At 47.4% G+C, this 23,750-nt stretch overlaps 7 protein-coding genes across 7 annotated transcripts; 4 read left to right on the forward strand and 3 right to left on the reverse strand.

Moving 5' to 3' along the window:
- Window positions 1–1,053: 1,053 nt before the first annotated feature.
- FVEG_13999 (hypothetical protein) lies at window positions 1,054–2,830 on the forward strand (the record flags this gene model as incomplete). Its single annotated transcript, XM_018903337.1, has 2 exons — window positions 1,054–1,132; window positions 1,431–2,830. The coding sequence occupies 2 exons, from the start codon at window positions 1,054–1,056 to the stop codon at window positions 2,828–2,830; spliced, it is 1,479 nt and encodes a 492-aa protein (XP_018762438.1).
- Window positions 2,831–3,482: 652 nt separating this feature from the next.
- FVEG_14000 (hypothetical protein) lies at window positions 3,483–4,266 on the reverse strand. The gene is made up of 2 exons (XM_018903338.1): window positions 4,243–4,266; window positions 3,483–4,185 (listed from the first exon to the last, which is right to left on the reverse strand). The coding sequence occupies exon 2, from the start codon at window positions 4,171–4,173 to the stop codon at window positions 3,781–3,783; it is 393 nt and encodes a 130-aa protein (XP_018762439.1). The 5' UTR covers window positions 4,174–4,185; window positions 4,243–4,266; the 3' UTR covers window positions 3,483–3,780.
- Window positions 4,267–7,395: 3,129 nt separating this feature from the next.
- Window positions 7,396–8,969, reverse strand: FVEG_14001 (hypothetical protein). Its single transcript, XM_018903339.1, has 5 exons — window positions 8,740–8,969; window positions 8,304–8,676; window positions 8,137–8,254; window positions 8,018–8,082; window positions 7,396–7,955 (listed from the first exon to the last, which is right to left on the reverse strand). Exons 1-5 carry the CDS (start codon window positions 8,887–8,889, stop codon window positions 7,501–7,503), a joined length of 1,161 nt encoding a protein of 386 aa, XP_018762440.1. The 5' UTR covers window positions 8,890–8,969; the 3' UTR covers window positions 7,396–7,500.
- A 1,297-nt stretch (window positions 8,970–10,266) lies between these two features.
- Window positions 10,267–12,366, forward strand: FVEG_14002 (hypothetical protein). The gene is made up of 6 exons (XM_018903340.1): window positions 10,267–10,600; window positions 10,650–10,822; window positions 10,889–11,138; window positions 11,193–11,301; window positions 11,356–11,759; window positions 11,823–12,366. Exons 1-6 carry the CDS (start codon window positions 10,390–10,392, stop codon window positions 12,284–12,286), a joined length of 1,611 nt encoding a protein of 536 aa, XP_018762441.1. The 5' UTR covers window positions 10,267–10,389; the 3' UTR covers window positions 12,287–12,366.
- Window positions 12,367–14,002: 1,636 nt separating this feature from the next.
- FVEG_14003 (hypothetical protein) lies at window positions 14,003–15,958 on the reverse strand (the record flags this gene model as incomplete). Its single annotated transcript, XM_018903341.1, has 1 exon — window positions 14,003–15,958. The coding sequence occupies one exon, from the start codon at window positions 15,956–15,958 to the stop codon at window positions 14,003–14,005; it is 1,956 nt and encodes a 651-aa protein (XP_018762442.1).
- Window positions 15,959–18,457: 2,499 nt separating this feature from the next.
- FVEG_14004 (hypothetical protein) lies at window positions 18,458–19,177 on the forward strand (the record flags this gene model as incomplete). The annotated part of the gene is made up of 1 exon (XM_018903342.1): window positions 18,458–19,177. One exon carries the CDS (start codon window positions 18,458–18,460, stop codon window positions 19,175–19,177), a length of 720 nt encoding a protein of 239 aa, XP_018762443.1.
- Window positions 19,178–19,374: 197 nt separating this feature from the next.
- FVEG_17691 (hypothetical protein) lies at window positions 19,375–19,788 on the forward strand (the record flags this gene model as incomplete). Its single annotated transcript, XM_018906919.1, has 1 exon — window positions 19,375–19,788. The coding sequence occupies one exon, from the start codon at window positions 19,375–19,377 to the stop codon at window positions 19,786–19,788; it is 414 nt and encodes a 137-aa protein (XP_018762444.1).
- Between the last annotated feature and the right edge of the window lie 3,962 nt (window positions 19,789–23,750).

Consider the following 23,750-nt stretch of genomic DNA (forward strand, 5'->3'; position numbering starts at 1 on the left):
TAATGGCTGGAGGTGAATTGTCTTCTCCAAATCTTTGGCGCCCTGTCAGCTTACTGCCATGCCAGCATGCATATTCAGCGGATTGCACCGGCTTTCAAACCAAGGGTTCTTTTCAGCTCGGCGTTACTAGCGGCAAGCCACACCAGACAAAGCTGACGGGAAGTGCATGTGTTGGGCGTTATGGCTACTGACTTAGAGGCTAACATGATGTATGTCTACATAATTCTCTCGAACGAGAGAACAGTACTGTAAAAGATACTGCAACCTGTTCCTAGGTTCAAATGCCAAACCATACACATATAGAGGTCACATTGAGACATGCAGTTCCTAATAATGCCGTGCCGCTCAAGGCGCTTACCATGTTCAGCTCGTGTCTCAGTGCAGTCAGGAATGGCAGAGCCCGATGCAAATTCAGCCTGCTTCGAGACCTAGAGTAAGTTTACATAAGACTTCATATCCAATAGCGGCCATTTTCGAACCTCCATCAGCACTTGTTAGAATTATCACGACGCCACAGCGCTTAAGTGTGCAGATTTCCAGATTGCCTGATCTTTCCCCCTACGCTTCCTGGTTCACATACATAAGGTATTACAGGTGGCCAAAGTCCTGTTTCATTAGCTCTACAATATCCACGCACTCAACTCTCGATATTTTTCTTCATCTAACTTTACCTACCATTCACCATGGGCTTGAGAAAAAGGTGTCGCGAACTATTTTCTTCGTTGATCAAGCCTTGGTGGTTCCAGCTTCTCTCAATGTTTATTTCCATCGGTTTGGTCGTGAGCATGGTGTTCGTGCTGAAGAGGTCAAATGGTCAATCCGTGAACGGCAACGACGAAACTCTCAACGCAAAAGTATCTGCCCTCTCGACTGCCAATGGTGTGTTTCTACTCTTGATCATCGGGGCATGTCTCAGTCAGCAAAATTGGATTCTCTTTTCTCAAAAGTCGCGATGTCTGTATGATTTTCAGACCGTCTCGGACGCGAGCCGCGGGCTTCAGGGGAGTCTCCGGCTACTATTTAGGACCTTGCGCTGTGGTCACCGTCTTCGCAATGTTCTGCCTTGGTTACCTCGTCGAGGGCCGGGCTTCGCCAGTAACAAAGAAAAAGTCTGTTACCACTTTCGTGGCGGGTAAGTCTTGACCTTTTAGGTTCGTTACATCCTTGCTCGCGACAGAAGTTTACCTGACGCGTTACCCAGCTTTATTGTCAAGATTGGAGCTATAGCCACGTGTCTAGCTGTCGCCTTGGACCCCTTTGCGCAGAAATTAATCAGTTTTGACAAAAGAGAAAGTTCTAGTGAGGCTAGCATCTCGTATGCATCACGATACTCTCGGGGAATCATGCTCACTGGACTATCTGGAGTTTCGGGTATAGGAGCTCTTTGCCCTTTTCCAATATGTATAGTATGGCTTACTGATTGCGCATAGTGACCGAAGATGGCCGCGTCGATTTGCTCGGTCCTGATGTCTACGCCAACGCCGACTTCGACATGCAAGCTGCCATCGCATTTGGGTTCTCGGCAGATGCTGAGGCAATTCAACAGCAGACCCCGTTCTCCTGCCAGGGATCCCAATGCATCTTTGAGGACTGGGAGTCGTTATCGGTGTGCAGCATGTGCTCCAACATAACCGACCATCTCGAGACAAATACACTAAGCAACGGGGGACTGTACAATGACCTTAAGTTCGACCAGAGCTATGCGCAGGCTGGACGGAACAGCACCGAGTATTCGCTACCGAATGGCCTATTCCTGAACAACATCGACGACGAATATGGCCCTAGTCAGTCCATGGTCTACATGACAATGAGCGGCACGGCAGACCCTGACAGCACTGTTGCCATGAGCTATATTGACACTCTGATCTGGGCACAAACAGTCATCAAAGTGGCCACTAAGCCAAACCCAAACTCGCACGACACCTGGCCAAGCTTTGGAGTCATGGCCTCAGAATGTGCTCTTTATTACTGTGTCCGGCGCTACGGCAATGCAAAGTACAACAACAGTCAAATCAGCTTCACGTCAGAAAAGCGGAAGGACGTGGAGAGGGACCCGGAGTCTTGGGCATCGTTGGCCTCGCTCCTCCAGGCCAGTGACGGCGTATCAGACACAGTCTTGAAGAGTCTGGCCTACCACCCTCACGATTCATTCATAAGGCGAACAGACCTACGACTTCGCAGTGCTGACGGAATGACTGCATGGAATGTTTCCGACACGGCTGTCTATGGGATTAGCTACTACATGCAGACATTTTTCGCCAGCTGCCTGAACAGAGAAAATTGCACCCAAGCTGTAGAAGATTGGGTCATTCCTAACGGCTTCTACCTATCCGCTTCTTCTAGTGGCGGGAGGCAAAGGGAGGACTATCGCCCTAGCACAGCAAAGGTGCTTTGGGAGACCGACGACATCGAGCCAATCTTCAAGAATGTTGCGGCAAGTATGAGCAATGCTCTGCGTCGCGGTGCCGATGGTGAGGTGAAAGGGAAAGGCACTGTGCTATCATTCACTACAGTCTACAAGGTGGTGTGGCCTTGGATGACCCTACACTGCCTCCAGGAGATCATAGCCCTGTTTATTCTGGTATCAACTATCTGCTCGACGCACCGGCGATCAAATATCATCGATGTCTGGAAGTCGAGTGAGCTCGCTGTTCTTTCTAAGGGCGCCACTATTAGTACTATACTAGGGGGACTCCATACAAGCCAGAAGCTTGAGGAAAAGGCAAAGAAGACGAAGGTTGATTTGTTTAAGACGTCCAAAGAAGCTGGGCTAAACGCCTCGGACAATCTCTTACCGACTGGCCAGGACACACCAGGAGATGAAAGCTAGTACCAGGCAGATGCCGTCAGCAGTCCGGTGAGGAGGGTCTCGGGTGTCTTCAAGCCGAGGAAAGACTGTAGCTTCCAGATTAAATGACGGCGTTTTCCGATTGGATCCTGGAATCTGATTGAGGTTGAGGGTAGATGTCACATGAGTGCAAGCGATGGACACTCCTGAAGGACGTTGACAACAATGCATAAACATGTCTCTCGCTCCAATTACACTCTGTTCTTTGCAAAGCAACTTTGGTGAATTCCTTCTCGTTTCACCTTGGCGCGTCGTAGTAAATACAGAACTTGTTCACTACATCCGGGCTTCTAATAATAATCATCTTCAGACGTGTATCATCGAGACGGGAGTGTAAGGAGCAGAGAGTGTGTAAGAACAAATATATACCTTGCAATGAATCCTCTGTCCCCTCGGAATGTAGAGAAGAAACATCTCTTAGAACAAAGCCAGGTACCCATGGTGAGTTTCCGGACGAGACCTGTCAGCCAAGGCTGAGTTAACGATAATGTATATAAATGATTCTGAGAGAAAAGCCTTGACTGCCATTTGGCACTGGTTATCCTCAAATTGTTTTCCATGCCGTGGCATTTATTGACTTCTGAACAAGTCATCAAATTATGCCGTAGCTAAATCCCTGTACATTTGCCATAATTGGCTGACTGGCTTATTGGGTAATGAGCATACCGCCTTTGCAAAGGCGAAGCTCAATAGTCAATTATGGGTGGGCAAAATTGGCTGACTGCTGATGAAATCGACAAGATACAATTTTTGATGCTATGCGAGACTTAACGTCAGAGCCAGGAGTTACACTGCCTGTGAGTATCGTACCCTGGTCTATCGTAATCATAAAGTGAGGTACTGATAGCGCCGTCTGATTGAAGTGGCTGCCTACATAACTCATTCAGGTTGCAATTTGTTGCGTGGCTCTTTACCTATTTCTTTGTCAATATTCACTGAGTGTAGTCAATGCCAAGCTCGCGGGCGCGAGCGTTTTTGGCGCGGGCGTTGGTGTTCTTAGCAAAGCTCTCAAGCTTGTCGAGTCGGCGGTTAATCCCAGTCTCCATGGTGTTGATGCGATCAGTGATGGCCTTCTCCATATCAGCCATGCGAGTTTGCATTGTTCCCATGCGAGTTTCCATTATTCCCATGCGAGTTTCCATCGCTCCCATGCGATCGTTGGTAGCTTCGACCGTGGCAAGGATCCGGCCGAGGGTGGCCTGGTTCTGGTTCTGAGACTGGAAGAGGTTGGCCTGGTCTGCGAGACCGCCAAGGTGTAGAGCAACAGTGTCTTGGTTGAACTCCTCGGCGGGAGGCGCCGGCGCGCGCTGATCAGGAGAAGCCATGATTGAGAAATTCTACACGTATCGCACAGCACGTTAGTAGGATCGGATAGCTGCTTAAAGTCTGCTCACCTTCGTTCGTGTCTTGTAGTTGCGGTTGTTGTTTGAATGACGATGTGACGAGCAAAGCGAAATCCGCGTTTGCTGGGCGTTCCTCAGAGTGGAGCCTCTATTGACCAGGAAACCACTTTCTGCCTCGCGAAAAACTCGCGCTAGCACGTGATAAGGATCTGCTTATCTTATCTTAGCGCGACTGATCTTAAGATCGATCGCCTTGCTGCTCTAGGTCAATGCTTCTCAAAACATTATTTCAAGCTTACCTTAGGTATATAAATAAGATTTAATAATCTATATTAAATTTAAATAATTTAATTTAAACTTATAGTATTGTTTTATAAAGTTTATTAATATAAGCTAAAATGCAATCGCTGGTCAGATTGTCATTTGATATAGCACACAAAACGACATTATTACCTCCAGGGTAAAAATTAACAACAACCCAAGTAAGCCATCCATAACGTTTTCCTCGAGAACTCCAGACATACTGAACTTCAAACTTTCGATGCAATATGAGATATCCCAGACCCCCAAGCACTAATCCCTCGGACTCAAGTTATGCCTCCATGATGTTCTGATTGGTTGAACCGCTCGCTGCACTAATGGCTTTCATATGTTACCTGAACTTTCAGCTCTCATCTCTAGACATTTGTCATCTAAAAAGCAGAATCTAGACTTTCCAATAGGCCGCTTCTTCTACTGGAGTCGACGCATCTGGATCTTTTTCTTTATATAGAATGTTAAGCATTGCCGTGTAGCTAGCTGATGGGGCTGTGCACCCAAAATGATGGGTTTCGATACTGCACAAGGTTGAGAGACTACTACAGTGAATACCTGGCTAACCTAAGACAGCATCAAAAACGGCCTTCATATTGTAGAGCTCACGCAGGCGTTGCTCTCAGGCGTTGCTCTCTCGCGAAGCCATCTCTATATTCAGGAGCTGCACCTTTGTTGCTACCTGTCATCTTCTGTGTATGCAGCGACGACTTTGCCCAAACCAGCAAGGCTTTGGCCATCGTCTTCTTTCCACAGATGGGGCTTGGGCAAGAGGTATAATGTCCAACCTCTTTTCAAGGCTTAGAATCAAAATCTACAGGTGTCTTGCTTTACTTGAGCAGACTAGAGATCGATTTCCACCAGCCACTATCGGATAGAAAAGGCGAAGCAGAGGAGAAACAGATCGATATCGGACCCAGCAAGCAAATGATCTGGCAGCGGCAAAGCCAATAGATTTGTTGCTATCATACAAATAGGCTGTCGCCTTGCAGAAGGGTGCAGACAGTCCTCGAGGTCCTCTGGTCACCACTAGCCGAAGTCCGAGGCCGCAGACAAGTACTGTAAAAGGATAGGTAATCATAGCTACTTTAAGTCAGAAACTTAGTACCGGAGACACGATGAACTATTGTTACACTTTTTTTTAAAGCTAGATATGTTTCAGCGTTGGATAGTCATCCTTGAAACAGATGCTGCATCGATGGAACCTCAGTAGCGATTTCTACGGAAAACAATTTACAGAGCACTTGCAACTACAGGTCTTCCTATGGAAAATCCGTAAGTCTCACACTCGTAGTTATATTGCCATGTTTGCGCGGACTAATAATTACAGAGAGTAAAAACCTTTGCTGCCTCATTGCAAGTAAGCGTAATCAGGCTGTGGCGTTGAATCAGGAAAGGCCACCTTGGCCAATAGAGTTTGATGTCTTGGACCAGAAAGTGATCTTGGGATCTCCTATGTATGAATATCCATCTGAGCGCTAGTTCGACCTGCTGAGGGGTCATAATGGGGAGTCCTTGTGCCTGTGAAGTAAGCATTAGGTGGTGACTATGAGGGTATATATCAGGAAGTTTTAGGTTGCTTGCTGTTTAAACACTCTATATAGGAAGCCCTGAATTGTTTTTTGTCCTTCATGACAGGTATGAATACTCTAGAAACATCACTCATCCAAAATATTCACTGTAAACAATCGTATGTAACGATGCTGAACTCGGTTTCGTCAGCACGGTCTTAGGCTGCGAGGCTGGAAAGCAGACCTGCCTCCCATCAGGATCGCGGCCAACATCGGTCACATACAGGCGGCAAGTAATACTAACCGAGCTGCCAAATTCGTCCTTGTTCAGGAAAAGACCAAACACAAGTGAGTTCTGCCAAAGCTGAACTATGCCAAACACGAAAACTAGGCTTGGACCCGAGAGAGAGATAGGAGTCTTGAGACTCAAGGGACCACGGTCGTCATATCTCCCGCATCATATAGCCAGGTAGGGCCTACGTGGAGCACGGAGGAACCAGTCTCCGTGCCATTCTTGACGCATACGAGATAGAGATGCTGGTTGTTGCTCACCAGCACATTGATATAAGAGCAATCGCTGCGCCTATGAACTATTGGCCTTGACTGAAGAATCCCATCGCCAATATAGCATAATTCACTAGCTAAGAGGAAAAGGCCTCATCTATATCTTGCTGAAACTGAACCCATACTCTCAAGTCGCCGCGCTACAGCAATGCTAGCGTTGTCACCCAGCGGCTAACTGATAGCAAGCAACTCTATGGCGCTGGAGAATGAATTCATTAAGGTATTCAGGCCCGAGTAAGACCCCCTCAAGGAATTCTCTGTAATGAAAAGTTAGTAGATAGCAATGCTCAGTTTACGCAACCTGCCGCGGCCACAGTACATAATGCTCTCATGGACCTCATTGTCGTATGGAATCAGACTTGAAGCTGTCTGAAGCCACAGCCCATTTCAGATTGCCGTTGCCTATGCCGCTGTAGCGTTCGTTGAGGAGTAAATCATGTGGATCATGATTGTATGTATGAAATGCTCTGCTGAAGCTGGGAAATCATGTGTGACCTCCCAGTGGTTCATTCTTGACTGGATCAGCTCAGGACTTCACGCAGGTACAATTAGCCGGTAGGTTGCTCTCCTAGAACCCACTGGTAACGTGATATTGGCACGCGCCCATATCCCCAATTGGCCGACTTACATTCCGGATTATGGCGCTTCATAGGTCGTTTCAAGGCCGTTCGCCGGGACCCAACTGAGATGAGGAGGGAGGTCTCAAGGTCAAGGAAATATGGAGGAGATCTAGGGAATAAAACTTGTTTGGAAGAAAATATTCCATCAATATCACATCAAGTATGCGGATCACGATACGGAATACCAAAGGAACGATTTCGGCTACGTAAGGTACTTTGATAATCTCCATAATGTAATTTTATCCACAAGGCCTATATCAATAGGTCAAACTGACCAGCCAGACTAGCTCGCTTAAAACTACCTATATACCCTGCCGTGAAGTCGTCACTTCATATGTCACTCGAATTCCCCCCCCTTCCTGCCCGTGGAGGTCCATTTGCTGGTTTCTTCGGAAATCAGGTCCCAAGATCTCTTCATCGCTCTGGTTATCATCTCGAAGCCTGTGGATGCCTTTGGAGTAAACCCTCGTTTTGGTAAACGGGCCCTTCACGGCAATCCTCCTCTCACATTCTTCCTTGTCGTAGTCCTCAGATATGCTATTGTTCTTGTCCGGTGTGTTTGGATTCAGTGTACTTCCACCAATAGTCTGTAGAGGATGCGATCCGCCAGCGCTATGCTCGCGGTACTTGCTACCATCGCGGGATGTCCATCTATCGAGGTATCGCTTATATAGGGGGCGGCAGACAGGGATGCCAATACAGATCATGGTTACGGCTATCTCGGCCGCCGACCATACGATAAGGCCAACAGTATCCTCTGTTAAAGAGTAAAAATTAGATAAGAACTCGTCTACTTAATCCTGTGAATGAACGACTTACTTGAGTAGTTGGGGCTTGACAGCTCAGGAACCTCAAGAGTGCGCTTAATACCACAAGCTCCAGCACTGAAAGAGAATCAGCAGCAGTACGAAAAGGGAATAAAGAAGAGAGCAACTTACATCACACCAAGACTAAGACTGCAAAGGATAACCACCTTCTCTCGTTTATTCATCTGCAGGCCCCAGATAAAAAGCCAGGGAAAGCCAGCAAAGAAGAAATCAACAATCACGCAGAGGACTGTAGTATCAGCTTGCAATACTTCAACGAGAGTCAACCAAACACTTACTGCAGAGGATCATCGACACTGGTGTCGAATTAACTGTACACTTTCCCGGAATGCGCCGATCCCACAAATACTTCGGAGGTGTGCATTGTAACCAAAAGACGAAGCAAGTCGATATTGATGCGCCGGCAAGGCATCCCATGGAAACCCAGATCGCAATCTTATGCCATCGCTCTTTCACAATTCGAAGCAGAAACAACCCGAGAGACCACTTTGCAACTGCCATCCCAACAACGGCAAAGGTCTGACCGATAGCCTCGAAGAGGATAGCAAAGGGCAAGTCGTCAGGGTCTCGAGCCATGATAACAGTAACATTCTGGCCAAAGCCATAATGGGCCGCGACAGTCGTGAAGATGGTGTAGAAAAGGAGAAAGACCTATCAAGTGGTGCAAGCATCAGCACAAATCGTTATATGAGAAACGGCTTGATGGTGACTTACAAATGCCAAATTGTAGACATGATCATCCGTGCCAAATGATTCGACAACAACAACTCTGGTATAAACCCGTAATAGAACAAAGACGAATACCACAGCAGTCAATACCCACATGACGGCAATGGCCCACGGCCCATCTCCTCCCATCGACATTCTGCAGACGCTTTGCAAAGCGAAAAACTGGTGGCGATTTGGAAGCAGAAGTCAGGTGCAGCTAGGCGTTTATGCGGATCTGAAAAAGCCGGTCAGGTCATATAATGAATGATGGATGGGATTGCCTCGGATATATTAACTACCGAGTTTTAGACGGGTACCCCTGATGACACCCTCAAGGATTACCAGGGACCACGGGAATGCTCCGTACATACTGTACGCTCGGAACCTCAGAGGAGCTCGCTCGTATCTATACCCTGTATTGCATATCTTTAGAACCAACAGATCATGCCGTACAACCTCGCGAAATTGAGTAGGTCGCTTTGGCATTTTCTGGAGTAGCCGATACGTCAGGATCTGATATGTTGCTACCAGCCCAACATGTATGTAGATATCCAAAGTTGGATCTACAGGTGCCACTCAATTTCGTGACCGTATACTCTGTACGGAGTAGTTCAGTACTGGTTGGCGTATTTAGCGTCTCCGGGGGTGAACCCCATGCGATCCCGCTGAAAATTTGTCTGTTGTCTCTTCCCGCGTCGCTCAGAAGGAATCCTTGCTTTGCGTGCCGTGCCGTGCCGAGTCGAATCAACGGAAGTGGAACCGCAGTCTAATGTGGCGTCTTAGTTCGTAATCCCCGAGTCCCCTATTCCTGGCAGAAACGCACACAATCCTCATGGGCGAACAGCACAGACCCTGGGCCACGTACGATTCCCCGCATGACATTCGTACGCACGCAGTGAGCAGTATTTCATCCATGCACCTTCGCCAATGTTGACTCTGACATTTCAGAGTCAACGCTCCTTAGTGGATCGCTTGTGAACTAATGCATGAGCCCGGCTCCCCGGAAAACTCAAAATTGCCCTGTCAAGATGCCATCGAAACCAACAGGACTCTGAACTATGGGCAGTACCGGTAGATTCACTGGCATGTCTTCGCCAAGTAATAAGCCTTCTTTCTATTCTCAGTCAGAGGGAAAGCTGTAATATCCGATATATAATAGTACTGTTTCCCGCCAGAATTAACTTTATCGGACAATGGTTTAACCATATCTCCCTAGAGTATGTACCAAGTGCGGCTGGGACCTGGTGACGTGATAGCCAATCAGTATTTACTTATTAACTAACCGATTGCCATGAGCCCTGTCTTCCATTTTAGCGTGGACCCAGTAGCATTGGCACTCGAAGGAGATGCATAACAGGTGTTGGCTGGACCCTTATCATTGCTAACAAGGCCACACCTGAAGCAACGATGCCACCTTGACGGTTGTAACTGCAGATGTAGGTGGGGGGAATAAAAAAAGCGACCCCTCGATGGGTGGAACACCAGCGATCTTTGGTGTATTTGCGGTCATTTCATTTTTCTCCCCTCCCGGGAGGTCTTAGGGACCCTGGCGTGACCAGTCTCAGCCCAACAGTTAATCCTGGCAAAACAAGCCGTCACAGACTGTATATCTATGTGGCTTGGTCCTCATCTCTCTAATACCGGTAAACCCAGTCGATGTTTCATTGGCAAGTTGTCTCTTGTCCCTTGCCTCTTGAGATGCCTTCCATTCACAGCACCTCATACCTTCACACTCTGGTCCAACGCTCGGACTGGAAGAGAATCAGCGCGGCGTTCGTGTTTGTTCCCGTATTGAGTATAGCTACGTGGTGGATTGTGACGTATTTTACATCACCGCTCCGAAAATATCCAGGACCTCGTTTAGCCGGTTAGCGTAGGCCTTTCCCTTCTCAGCTGGTAAAGCTAACGTCAGACAGGCTGGACCAACTTATGGCGCCTGTGGACTGTGAGGAAGGGTAGCTACCACATTAGGATCAAAGAACTTCATGATCAATATGGCCCTGTTGTTCGCATTGGCCCCAACACTCTGGATCTTGACATCCCCGAGCTAATCAATACCCTCTATGGTACTGATGGCAAGTGGAAGAAGGTATTATACATCTATCTATTCGCTCTAGGGTTATCTCCATGCATACTGACCTTGGCCTTGCTGTAGACTGAGTTTTATCACAATAACAGTGCTGTCATCAATGGCAAGATCACATATCACCTGTTCAGCACCACTGATCAGGCTGAGCATGCCCGCATGAAGCGTCCTATTGTCAAGTACTACTCTCAGAGCAGAGTCATAGGTCTTGAGCCTCTGTTTGATGGTTTGATCAGCGAATTCTGCGACCATCTTGAGCAGAGGTTCATGAGCGGTCCTGAGCCAACAGGATTCGACTTTGGCGAGTGGATCGGTTTCTGTAAGCTCAGCTTTCTATAGTGACTACTGAAGATGCTGACTAGGGTTCTTGCAGATTCGTGGGACGCAAATGGTGCTGCTTCCTTTAGCCAGCGGTTTGGGTACATGGATAAAGGGTACGACTATGACAACACCATCTCTATTGCCGATAAGGCCCTTGACTAGTAAGGCAACCCAACAGGATCCCTAGCTCTCACCATGTCGGCTAACTGTCTCAGTTTCGCCGCTGTCGGCCAGATGCCCTTCCTCGACTTTCTTCTCGATAAGAACCCCATTATGCGAATCGGCCCTCCCAACTTGGCTAACATCACTCGCATCTCGCTGGAACATTTGATCTCTCGTCTGCAAGGGAAGGATGAGAACTTCGACCCGAAAGTTCCTGACTTTCTGAACCACTTTATCGAATCAAAGAAGACAAACCCAGATCTAGTCAATGATGGCATTATCATGGGTTATCTTCTTGTCAACCTCCTTGCAGGCGCTGATACCACTGCTATCACCATACGCGCTTTCTTCTGGTACACTCTCCATAGCCCTAGTGTTTATTCCAAGCTTGAGAAGGAGATCCTGGCTGCCGGCATCGACAATGTCGCCTCCTTCAGCTCAGCACGAGCATTACCCTGTGAGTCATCTATGGACATGGATACCTTATTCCAAGACCGCCCCCTAGCTGACCAGACAACAGACCTTGAAGCTTGTGTCCGTGAAGCAATGCGTATGCATCCAGGTGTATGCATGCTACTTGAACGCTACGTCCCCGAGTCCGGCCTGAAGCTTCCGGACGGCAGCTTTGTGCCTCAAGGGACAGCGGTAGGCATCAACCCGTACGTTGCCGGACGTAACAAGGGCGTCTATGGCGATGACGCTGACTCATATCGCCCTGAACGCTGGCTCCAAAATGAAGGCGAGACTGAGGAGGAATATAACAAGCGAATTCGACTCTACAACGCCGCCGACTTGACGTTTGGTAGCGGCTCGCGAGTCTGCATTGGTCGCCACCTGGCTCAGCTCGAGCTTTACAAGATCATAGCCACGCTTATCAACAAGTATGAGATCTCTTTAGTGGATCCAGCCGCACCATGGGTAGTTACTGGTAGCTGGTTTCCTCGTCAAAGAGGTCTTGACTGTTACTTAAAGAAGCGAGCCTAATATAGTTAAGCAAGATACTTGACTATAATAGTTATAGTTCTTGATTGATAAATTATACTCATATGTAAGACTAACTGCAAATGTTGTCATGGCTTCTATCCTCCTTGGGCATTAGCATGCATGAACCATCCCACGAATGGGTCGCGGGCACCAGCCGCAGTTCCCGCCAGTAATAGTCCATTTCATAGGCCTGTGCATATGGCAGGAAGGATTGCTGCTCCTGTCCATCATACCTTGTCTCCAAAGTCGAGGCTGGAATGCACATCAATATGGTCCCCAAATTAAACGAAATGTGCTGTTATGATGATGATAGTCACAGGAATTTTGGGGATGCTGAGAGGGCACTGATAATGATCAAATCGTAACCAAACATAAGAGGACCAATATTAACAATCAAAGCGTAGAGTAAGAGCATTTGGTGAGACCGAAGGGTTGATAGTGGATGCTCGGTCGGATTAGCATTTTGCTAGATTTCATCCATCATTTCGGCTTGCACGGCCAAATGCTTTCGCTCGGCGCATATCACCAGGGTGGATGGAGGGAAGGATGCTAAGAGAGATACATTGTTGCAGTGAACATTGCGAGTATGATCTTTCCGAAAGGGGGAGTTATTATAGAATAAGACCTAGCTGGGGAACCTTGTCTCCCCGTCTCTCCCCAGACTGCAATATCCCCGGCGTTTGAGACCTCGCATAGTAGTCTAGATTACTATTTATCGGTCTTCCCACCGTGCCTAGTTATAAGACTGTTGGAGCAGGAGATATAGATGAACTGTTGTATGCGTATATGTGTATGTGGGTAGGCGTACTGACCCAAAGTCCAAAGAGGAAAGTGACAAGTACTTAGCTGTCTGGAATTGGATGAATTTCATCAATAATACAGTCCAAGATAGTAGATTTAGCTTCTGTATCCCAAGTGTTGAGCTGATCGGGCGATAGCGGGGTAGGTATACGTAAGTCTGCAGCTGTCGGGATTAACATGTCAATCTAACAGCCGAACTACATACCAACAATTTCTATATCAGTTTAAATATTCATAGTACTTAATTATTCTCATAGTGGTCTGTCTCTTCTGACTCTACGACACTTCTCTCCATTAACTCTCTGGCCTATGTCCGGTTACCCAGCCCAGTATACTCGGGCCTGACGTCAGGACAACTACCTTGCTTACCGCCACCTTTCTTTAGTCCGGGACTTACTTGATGGCATTGACTACTTGTGCTACAGCAACGGATGTACTGACCATGTGCTTGTTTAACTCGATGTATCCTTGTGTCAGTACACTTGGAGATTGGATCTTGTATTATGTGGATATGTAACCGTTCACGCGAGATCTCGTACTCGGTCGAGAGCCCAGTCGTGAGCCTTGTGTAGCCCATCAAGTAGCAGATTGAGCAGATTGAGAGAGGGCGAAATGTCGGTATGAAAACGCTCTGTCGAAGGGGATGAGGACTCACTTGAGTCTTCATAAATTGTCAATTCACAGTTATCACCAAAAGAATTTTGGCTGTATTGCCGGAGACGGTTTTATTGTGAATCGCGAAAAGGCCCCAAGATTCGGAAACCAAGACAAGGGATTATCGTTCAAAGAAGGCCAGTCCAAGCACCGAATAATACATGATAGTCCTTGTCTTTTTACATACTGTGTGTTTCTCATGACCAGCCAGCTCCGATATCCTTGTTGACGACATCATGCCAAACTGGAGTATGTCTAAAGCTAAACTACTACAGCCCTAAACTTCTGAAAGTTCATTCCCCATGCTTCGCCATCCATAATACCATCGCAATATGCCTCGCCTTTAAAATAGTACTTCTGCGCTCCTTTCTCAAGAATTCTAAGGATAAATGGCACATCCAAACCACGTGCTACGCAGATACAATCACCGACACGAATATCTCCTTGCCCGATCCCAATCAATCCGTTTTTGGTAAGAAAGGGCTTTTTACCCTGCAGGAGCTGTAGACTGGCGGTAAACGACAACGCGTCCTGAGACCAAGACAGACGAGAAAGCCGCAATTCGTTTTCTTTCTCGACGCGCTTGTCAGCTGGCGCTGCAGCCAGCTCCATTTCGTGTTCCAAAGTCAGGGGTATGGTTTGTGAGAGAGAATGACCTTGCCCAATGGCCGTGACCCAACGATGTATTTGAGAAGCTTGGTAGTAACCCCGCATGGTTCTTTCAGCCGCCCGTTGCTTTGACTGTTGGCCTGCGACCAATTCGCGGTCGAATGCCAGTGTTCGCCAGGATCCTTCGCTAGCGCGTTTGAGAGAGGGATAAATTTTGAAAGTACCGTGTTGCTGGAGATGTATAGATTTCTGACAGAAATATTCAACTTCCGAGCAAACCGTAAAATACTGTGCAAGATCTATTGCAGAATGGCGCTCGAGAACTGGATCCCCCCCACAAAGACTGCCAACTTCCCTAATCTCGTCGACGAGAAGCGCTGAAAAGGAAAGCTGCCCATTAGAATTGTCAAACTCCCATCTTGATTTAGGCTGATCGCTCGCACCTCCAGCTGAGAACGAAAGGCTTGGACTGCCGGCTGGTGATTGAGTAGCACTTCGCAGCCTAGGATATTGAGGAACACTGAAGTCTGGAACCCATGAGGGTAGAGCATTATTCGATTTGGGCCATTGGACGTGTTCGAGAATTGCTGTTTCATTCCTTTCACACATTCGCACAGTAACATGTGTATAGATACGTACCCAATCATCTGAGTACATACCAGTGCTTTTGAGACCAAGCTCTTCAGCGTCATACGCGATACCAGCAAAACCAAATATTCGGTCTTGGAGCTCAGTAAAGTTTGTGGTCCCCATAGAGAAACGTCTCATTAAGGAAATCATGGTAAGTTCGCGACGTTGATGAATATCTTGATATGCTTCCCGGGTCTGTATCGCCGGTAGCATGAGTTCTAGGCGTGTTGCAATGAGTTTGACGTTCTTTGGGATCGCAGCAACCAGACCGCTCGCCGGAGGTAGACTTACAGTCCTTGAGTAGTCTGCTACTAGGGACCGGAACTGAGAGTAGAAGAGTGTAACTGCCGTAGTAAAGTTTGCTTCTATAATTGCCCTTGACCCGCACTGAAACAGCATTCTGGCTGGTATGGCAATTTCTTGGATTATCCAACCACGCGAGAAGTATTGTCGATTAAATAAAGGCAGGAGGACTTCTAGAACTGAGTCATCTATCAAAGAGCCGTCTTCCGTACTTGTTGGTCTCGTACGTGAGGCAGTGCCGTATTGGTCAAGGATGTCCATGGCTTTGTCAGACCCGTCATTTGATTCACCAAGCCAAGACACTGACTGCTCTGCAAGAGCGTAGATATCCCCCATTAGTGGGATCTGGAATGCTTTTTCATCTGGACTGCTTTGATCGATGCAAATTTGGTCAATCCAGAGTTTACGGCCAGCTTTATAACCCTCCAGAGCTCTCAAGGCTGTTTCCAGTGATTTCGTAATTGTGGTCGCAAAGCCATTGATAACAATGTTCGACTTTTCAACATGATCACCCCACATATACGAAAGTGCCGTGTAAGCGGGGGCCGCTTTCAAAATAACAGAGCTCAATCTGCATGTTAAGGGAAGACCCAGCACACACTGCTCTACTTGTAGCAGCCTGATTTGACCACTTGATATTTTGCACTTGGTGTAGCAGGTAGGATTGGGCGGCATTTTAGGAATGAAGTAATATAGCTGAAGGATCTGAATGAATTCTCAAAGGCAGCTATAAAGGTGATAAGTATAATAGCGTGATTGTGCTCTCGGACTGCTTTGTTCTTGGACAATTGAGGTTGAAAACACAATTTTGGTAGGACAGCGTTAATCGAGGAATTAGCAGGATGTCAAGTGAAATTGGAAGACAATCATAGGGAAAAACTTCCTTCCTAAGGCATTCATGGATATTACCTGAACAGATGACGCGCTTCATTTTCAGCGTGGCGCTTTTTTCTCGTCTATCTTGTTCTTTGATTTGCCAACAAAAGCCAGAGTCTCTCGAGGTCCTCGATCACTGGCAAAAGCAACGCTAGAGGCCAGAACGAGAAAGCCACTGGTCCAGGCATCGCTCTAGGCTATCTAAGGCCAATCAAATCCAAGCCCTATCTGATCAAGTCATCCTTGGGCTTTGGGTGTCAATGTGACTCATTTTTCAGCTTGCTAGCACTTTTGTGATGGTAAGCACACTCCATGGCTGACTGTAAGAACAACTTTCAGCTGAAAACAGTTTTCTCGAACAACCCCAGTGGATTTAAAGGTTCGGAGTCTCCCAGGCCTTGGAAGTGAAACTTGCCCTCAAGCAGGACAATCTAGCCACAAGCACCTGAGCAATGTCTCTCCACAACGTCTACCGTGCTTTTCGTGACCTTTACCACCAGGTTCGCGACTCGTTGAGAGAGGTGAGAACAGCAAACACTCAGATTCCTGGCACCTGGCCCAATGGAACAGAACCAAATCCGAACAACCACGCCGCAGGAGCCAGCTCTCCAAGCCGAAAAAGGCTCCCTTCCCCGCCATCAACTCTGCAATCAGATGCACTGCAGAGTCTGCCCAGCCAATATCACTCACAGCAAACCCACACAGGCGGTAATGGGCCGCCAGCAGTCGCTTCACATTTAGACCCGGGAAATTTCTGGGGGGACCTTGTCATCTTGCCTCGTCCACCTAGCCCCTTCGCTGGACAATGGCAAGCGTCGCACAGCCTCGCGCTTTTAGTGGACGCAATTTATCACTGGGCTGAGTCCACGCTACCGCCCTTTAACGAAGGGGGCCTATCGCCACAAAAGGTTGGGTTGTTGCTGAGCATGGGCGAGTATGCTAATGAGCATAATATTTGTGAGTTTGGGAGCTACTTAACCTATACCATGACCCAGCCAGCTTACCAGGTTTTGTCATTACAGATGCCTTGTGCGAACAAAATGCCACTATTATGTCATTTGGAAGCAGATGGCTGAAAGAGAAGCTGATTAACCAGGGGATGAGAGAATTTTACAACCTCTACAATCTGTCCTACAACATTCACAATGTTCCTCCCCAGGCGCAATCCTTTTTCAATCACTCAACCTTTTCAACGCCCCCTCCCCTCCTCACTCGCCAAGGTCATCTCCGTTTCGTTCTTATCGGGATTCTCATCGACCCATATACAAACTTTGTTAACATTAATAAATTCCTTTCTAAGATACCTCCTCTCATTAATCCCATGACGGGTGGCAATTTACCGTCTTCTATCCCGCGCTATGCATTCCCAGCTACGGAAGATTCAAACACGAAACAGTATGTTGACGGGATAAGGCAAAGGATGGCGACTATGGCATTTGCAGGGGCCTCTATCAATCTGCAGCAGGGAGGGATTGCACTCGACCTCGCCGGGAGCTTGCATGGTGGTGGTTATGGGTCTACGTCGACTGGAACCTGGTATAATGGTAGCATGATAGGCGCAGGTATATAATTCTAGTTAATGTCATAAAAACTCGAATTAATGGTTCTAGCTGCTTTGCCTGTATTTGGAATCCTCTATTTGTTTCAATAGACTGAAGAGAAATTGGAGACTATCACCCATGACTAGATCTATCGGGAGAGAACAAAAGGCAGAAGGTGCAGTGTCGACCTAAGTCCTGAGTCAAGGGCTGAGTTTCATTATCAGCAGTTGGATGTCATGAGTAGCCCACGGCTGTCAAGGCGTCAGGCTGTACTTTGAGAATTACTGACTCTGGATCGTTCAGGTTGTCTTTTGACTACTGACTCCAGCTTCAGACCTTTCTATAATGTTGGTGACCATTACGCTGATGTGCAGATGCACTATTCTTGGGTTCTACAACTGCTGAGAATTCCCTAAGCTACATTCGAAGCAGGTTTCTCATTTCCCTCCCTCAAAGACAATACCCAATTGTGATGCATTATCATCTTCAATACAGGGCCCCAGACAAACGATTCTACCCAAGCCCGACCTCTCAATTTCCAGGATTTCATTCATCGGTACACCCTGATTCAAGCCGCGAAAGCACGTGATCCCGCGTCAGCCAGTGGAAATGTGACTGATAAGATAAGAGCTTCGCGGTGAATGACGCGCTGTGTAACACAAGCATCCCACCCACACCAAAAAAGAAAAACAACAACAGAAAATTCCCCTCCGTTCTCAATTTTCATTTCGCTCTCTTCTCTTCTTCCTCTGCAGTCATGGCTGAACACGATAAGAACTCCCCCGACTCCTCTCCTCCTCGCGCGCCGTCCTTCGACAAGTCCCTTACGGCCTCTCGCAAAGTCTCCCCGACCGGAGCTCCCCTCCCGTCCCCTCCCGATTCTGCGGAGCGCGCGCGTGCTGGCCCTAGTGGTCTCCCGCAGGTCCTGGTCGATGTTTTGCGTGAACTCAAATCTGCACCTCGCGACGTGGATTTCTACAAGACCGTCCCCCTACACTGGGAAGCGTTCAAGAGCGCCCGTGAGAAGATCGAAGCGACGTTCCGTCGCTTTGACTACAATCCGGCCAAGGGTGCGGCGACAATCCGAATGAACTCCCCGACACACGATAGCTTCGCCTTGTCGGTCCACACGGCTGTCATGGATAAGCTCGGCCTTCTAAAGAATGACGACAATGCCACTGCGAAGTTTGTCAAAGACATCCGACCCATGGGGTCTTCGTGGGTCCTTCTGGAAGACCAAAGTCAGCCCGCCGCTCTGGGAGATGATGAAGACAAGCGAGGTAAGAAGGGACCAGACCTTCAATATACTCATGTCAAGTCGCAGCACCCTGGCGTCGCCGTCGAAGTCGCCTATACGCAACAAGGCAAGAAGCTCAAGAAGCTTGCCTTTGACTACATCCGCGGGTCTGGAGGCGAGATCCGAACCGTTGTTGGTTTCAACATCAACACCCACAAAGAGTCGACTGTCTCGGTTTAGAAAGCCAAGTTAACTCTTGAGGAGGATGGAAGCGCCTACATGCTAGACGTCCACCAGGATCTCAAGGAAGTTGTAAGTTCCCTTGTATCATAAAGCCAATATCATTACACACTAACTGTTCTGCTCTAGCCCTTCCGCTCGGCCAACGTGAGCCGTTGAACCAAAGTCTCGAACTTGATGTCTTTTGTCTACATGACATGACCGCCGACAAGAGCCTGCTCATTGGCGTGGAGAACCTGTCGATTTCGGTTCCTTTCAAGGCTCTGTATGCCTTCTTGGATAAGGCAGAGAACATACAGCGTCTCCGCAGCGTCAAACAGAAACCTCGACTCAATGGCATCCCGGTCAAGCTCGCAGAACCACCTTCCAGCTCCCCGGAAGAAGAGCTTGCATCCGCAGACGAGAAAATCTTCGCTGAGCAGGAGAAAACCGAGATGAATAAGGCTAAGGAGGGCGACCGCGGTGTCTTCCACCCTGTCGAAGACGACATCAAGGGCCAACCCAATGTCTTGACACGCTCAGCGTTGAAGAAGCGAGCTGCGCCCCCCGACAATGGCCCCGACCTCGATGTCACAAAGCGCCGCCCCGGCTCGGAGCGACGCAGAGGTTGAACCTTGGATACCAAGTTTCAAAGCATGCAACTGGATCTGGATATGATGATGCCTTGGGTGGCAGTTCTGGATCACGATTTGTTGTAGACATTGGACATGTAGAGTACAAGTTCTAGAGTTCTAGACTAATGACTGGCTTGTGGAGGTTGGAGATAGATGTCTTCAGGATTGATTACATCTTGGTTAGATGCTAGATAATACATGTCCCTTAAACTTAGTGTCTGGAGTCTGTTGACCTCGCATGAACCGTGATCGTGGTGATACTGATCAATGCTGAGTTTCATCCTGGAGAACAGTGCTTATTGCCACCAACACCAAAGTGTTTGCCAATGCCTATTACAAGGCCTGGCAATCCGTTCTATTTATGCATTGGTACTCAGATTTATCTAAAAAAAAAAAAAAAAAAAAAAAAAAAGTAAGGTCCCCTACAGTAGCGCCAACAATCGACACAAACCATAGCCTATAACTTGGGTCGTCAACATTGATTCCACTCGAGATCTTGTATTGAGTCTCACCACATTTCCAGCAAGACCCAGCTATCGTGCTTTATTGGAGGCCTAGAGTATAGTAGTTGATCTGCGCTCTGGCGTGCTCTGGAAATTGCTGGTGGCGACGTGTTGGATCCTTGAGACTTAACCTCAACGTCACATCTCTTGATCAAATCGCCAGGAAAAACACTCCTTTTGTTATTTGAACACTGCCATTTGTACCTCTCGATGGCTTGTATATACTCCAGAAGGCGAAACTCCCTTCAACTGGCATACTCATGACCATGTAGCCTCAGTGTTGAGCCCAGTGTTATGCTCAAGCCGTACAATTCTGCGCTTCCGAAGCTTCAGCATGACTCATCGCTCCGATTCCAGGATACATGATGGGTCACTCAGGTCTTCATTGTCCCAGATGTAGAGCCCCCTAAAATAGGGAACGGCATCCTACCTTGTAGAAGAGCGAACTTCGTGGTGGCCGTTGGCTCAAGGCTATCGTAGGCAATGATAATCCGAAGCTCAACACCTGATAATCCCAAGGCAGGTTTGCGAAAACCCGTATGTCTCCTCCTGTATGTCACCGCTGGAACGGAACACCCAAATCTTGGAAAAGAAACGCCATTCACGTAATAAGCATATATGTAAGTTCTGTTCGTATACATCGGCAGACAAGGAAGTTTCGATGTTAATACTGATGTCCTCTTTACTGGTTTCACACTTAATATGGAGAGCTTTCTGTTCCCAATCATAGGAATTCCGAGCATGCCTCCTCAGTATAAAGGGAAATCCAATGAAGGAAACAACTAAAGAAAAGAATGCTCAAGGGACCACTGGCAGATCAAACCGATGATATCTAGTTTTCTTACTGGCGCAAGTATTTGTACAGTAGCACTGTCAACCCGAGCTCGCATTATCTAGCCCACTGCCGTCGCCTCATTCTCTCCAAGATTATAAGGTGTGCCACACTTATCTTAATATAGAGGCTGGAGATTCGGCTTGAAAGAGCTATAAGTATATGGCCAGCTTCTACGCTCTGGTCAGGTACTGTAAGTACTAGAGGGAGAAGGGCTATGTGATGTAAAATAGTGTGAGGATGAGGGATGTTTTATGATGAAAGGATGGTGGAGCGGATGTGACTAGGATTCTGAAGATAATTGTAGTAGATGTGTTTTGTTTGAAGAGAGGATATGTATTTTGGATATAATACCATCTTGTTCTGCCTTTGGTTGGATGACTTATCTCTATTGAGGTTATGTGTATATTTATTGCCTTCCAAAAGCTAAATTTACATGAAACTTTTCAATGTGTTGGTTTGGCATGTCCTGCTTAGACATCACATGCTTCAAGTATCAATGAATCGATGTGAGACCTCGTCTGTAGACTGAACCATTCAGCACCTAGCTTGGCCTGCATTGGGATGCTCTTTGGTGTAGGATAACGCGCGACTGATCACTGTATGGCTTCGAAGGTCTGCCTTGGGGGTCATGTTGCAGGTCTGCTGTCAATTTGAAATTAGGCATTTGGCATTGAAATGAGCCTCACAACATCGAGGAACATTTGATCTAGTGCTTCCAAAACTTTCTGGTTTACTCATGATAACTTGATCGCTCAGGTACTAGGACAAGTCACATTTTAAGGCATCTTGGTCCACATCGTCGGAGTAAACGAACAGCAAGTCGTTCATCGAGCTCTTCAAAGAAGCATGACTTTGATCTACATGACTTACTTCCAGCAATGTCTCAACAGCTGCGGAGGCGTAGGAGGGGGCTTGGTCAACCAACAAGAGAATGCCATCACATGTTGTTTATGTGTAGCTAGGGAAGCTAAGATCAAGGTCACCGGAGCTGTGAGCCCTTTATGGGAAAGGCATGTCACACCCAGGTCATGTTCATCGCAAAGTGCAATCGTTTCTAGGATAGAAAGATAATCACTAGATTTCAGAAGCTACTTCCCGGAGCCTAGTGTAAGTTCTATTCCACCTGGGCCCATACTAGTTGAGGCGCTACACGGAGGCAAGATACGGGGCAAGGAGTCCCAGAGCGAGAGCCTCTTGGGAGTAACAGGAGTAAGCCTTTCAGCGACAGAATTCTTGCCTCGCCGGCAAGTCCTCAGGGAATATCATTTTGAGAATATATAAGCAATAAGAAGCGGTGACTGCGTTCCATTATCCCCGTCAATGTCGTACCGATGCCTCCCAGCCCAGATAAAATTCCAAAACATCCATTTCAGGGGGTCTCTTAGCCAGGCGTTTAAGTATACACTGTCGTAAGCCCACAATGACTGTCAGAAAGAAGATTTCTATGGTCATGGCCGAGATCCGGATCTCCGCTTATCGGAAAGAACATCAAGCCATCTGATACAATAGACCTGAGAGCAGCCTTCCAGTCAATCAGAGTATCCTCTAGCTGATGACACCTTCATTCCTAATAGGCGCATAAAGTAGCATTGCATCCATGCCATTGTGCGCGGCAGTGCTGTCGATTTCCGGTCATACGGGATTCCCCAAATATGGAATCCCCCAGACGCTTCAGTAATCCGTTTCCCTGAAAGCCAGATAAGGAGTCCCTTGGAAAGAGACTACCAGCTGGAACGTTTCATAACTGACTTTTCTGGAACCGTCAAAGTCGAAGCTCAGGTCCCGCGGACTAAGCGCATTCACCCAAGACTTACCACAGAGAGTATCACTGCCATCATTCTTACATCCTTTGAAATCAAGATATAATTTGTCGTCGAAAATTAGAGCGGGCACAGAGGAGGGTTGGATATTATGAAGCTATCAGAAGCAGCAAATTTTAGCCTGTTGCCTTTCAATTGTCAGCCTGGGAGACATCCAGATCTCCAAAGTAACATATAGCTGCAATATTAGCTGCGACACAGAACAGGTCTCGCAAGACATATCGAAATCGCTGCAGTCATCTACTAAGAGTCCAGCTGACATAGAAGTTCTGCGATGTAGCCACTGCGTGCTGCAAAGGTAGACTAATGGGAAGCTACATTTTCATTCCTAGAAATACCTTGATAATGGGATAATCAGTATCAACATGCTAGAAGTGAATGTTGCTGACATTGTTCTATTCTTTCGTTGAGTTTGCATAGTTGCTTCAGAGGCTGGGAGCACCTGAGAAAATCACAAACCCATCAATGGTGTCATCAGAATAACATGGACTGTTGAAAGACTTCTCCGTCGTGGCTCATAAGGTGACATCGCCCTTCAAACAAACCAAGAAGCTGGTAAAGAGGAGAACATCATAGATGACTCTTCTTGCCAGGGCACGACCCACGATAGTAGATGACATGTATTCACAGAGACACAAAGAAGACTTTGTAGCAACTCAAGTCTGCGTAGTTCAACTATTGCCAGATGGTGTTGCATTATGGAGCTATACTGAGCCACTCGATTTAAATGACCTACTTGTTGATACCAGCGAATGCTTGATTTACTTTTGCTGCGAAAAGGATGGGCGATTGATACCATGG

Source organism: Fusarium verticillioides, genomic scaffold (genome assembly GCF_000149555.1).
Source record: "Fusarium verticillioides 7600 supercont3.26 genomic scaffold, whole genome shotgun sequence".
Taxonomy (NCBI): Eukaryota; Fungi; Ascomycota; class Sordariomycetes; order Hypocreales; family Nectriaceae; genus Fusarium; species Fusarium verticillioides.

Excerpts from the sequence above, each read along its gene's own strand:
- FVEG_14000 (XM_018903338.1), bottom strand. The coding sequence starts at position 4,173 with ATGGCTTCTCCTGATCAGCGCGCGCCGGCGCCTCCCGCCGAGGAGTTC.
- FVEG_14001 (XM_018903339.1), bottom strand. The coding sequence starts at position 8,889 with ATGTCGATGGGAGGAGATGGGCCGTGGGCCATTGCCGTCATGTGGGTA. Across the intron at positions 8,083-8,136 it reads AGTCTTAGTCTTGGTGTGAT|TGCTGGAGCTTGTGGTATTA; the intron begins GTAAGTTGCTCT and ends ATTCTCTTTCAG. Across the intron at positions 7,956-8,017 it reads GTCAAGCCCCAACTACTCAA|AGGATACTGTTGGCCTTATC; the intron begins GTAAGTCGTTCA and ends ACTCTTTAACAG.
- FVEG_14002 (XM_018903340.1), top strand. The coding sequence starts at position 10,390 with ATGTTTCATTGGCAAGTTGTCTCTTGTCCCTTGCCTCTTGAGATGCCT. Across the intron at positions 10,823-10,888 it reads CTGATGGCAAGTGGAAGAAG|ACTGAGTTTTATCACAATAA; the intron begins GTATTATACATC and ends GCCTTGCTGTAG. Across the intron at positions 11,302-11,355 it reads GCCGATAAGGCCCTTGACTA|TTTCGCCGCTGTCGGCCAGA; the intron begins GTAAGGCAACCC and ends TAACTGTCTCAG.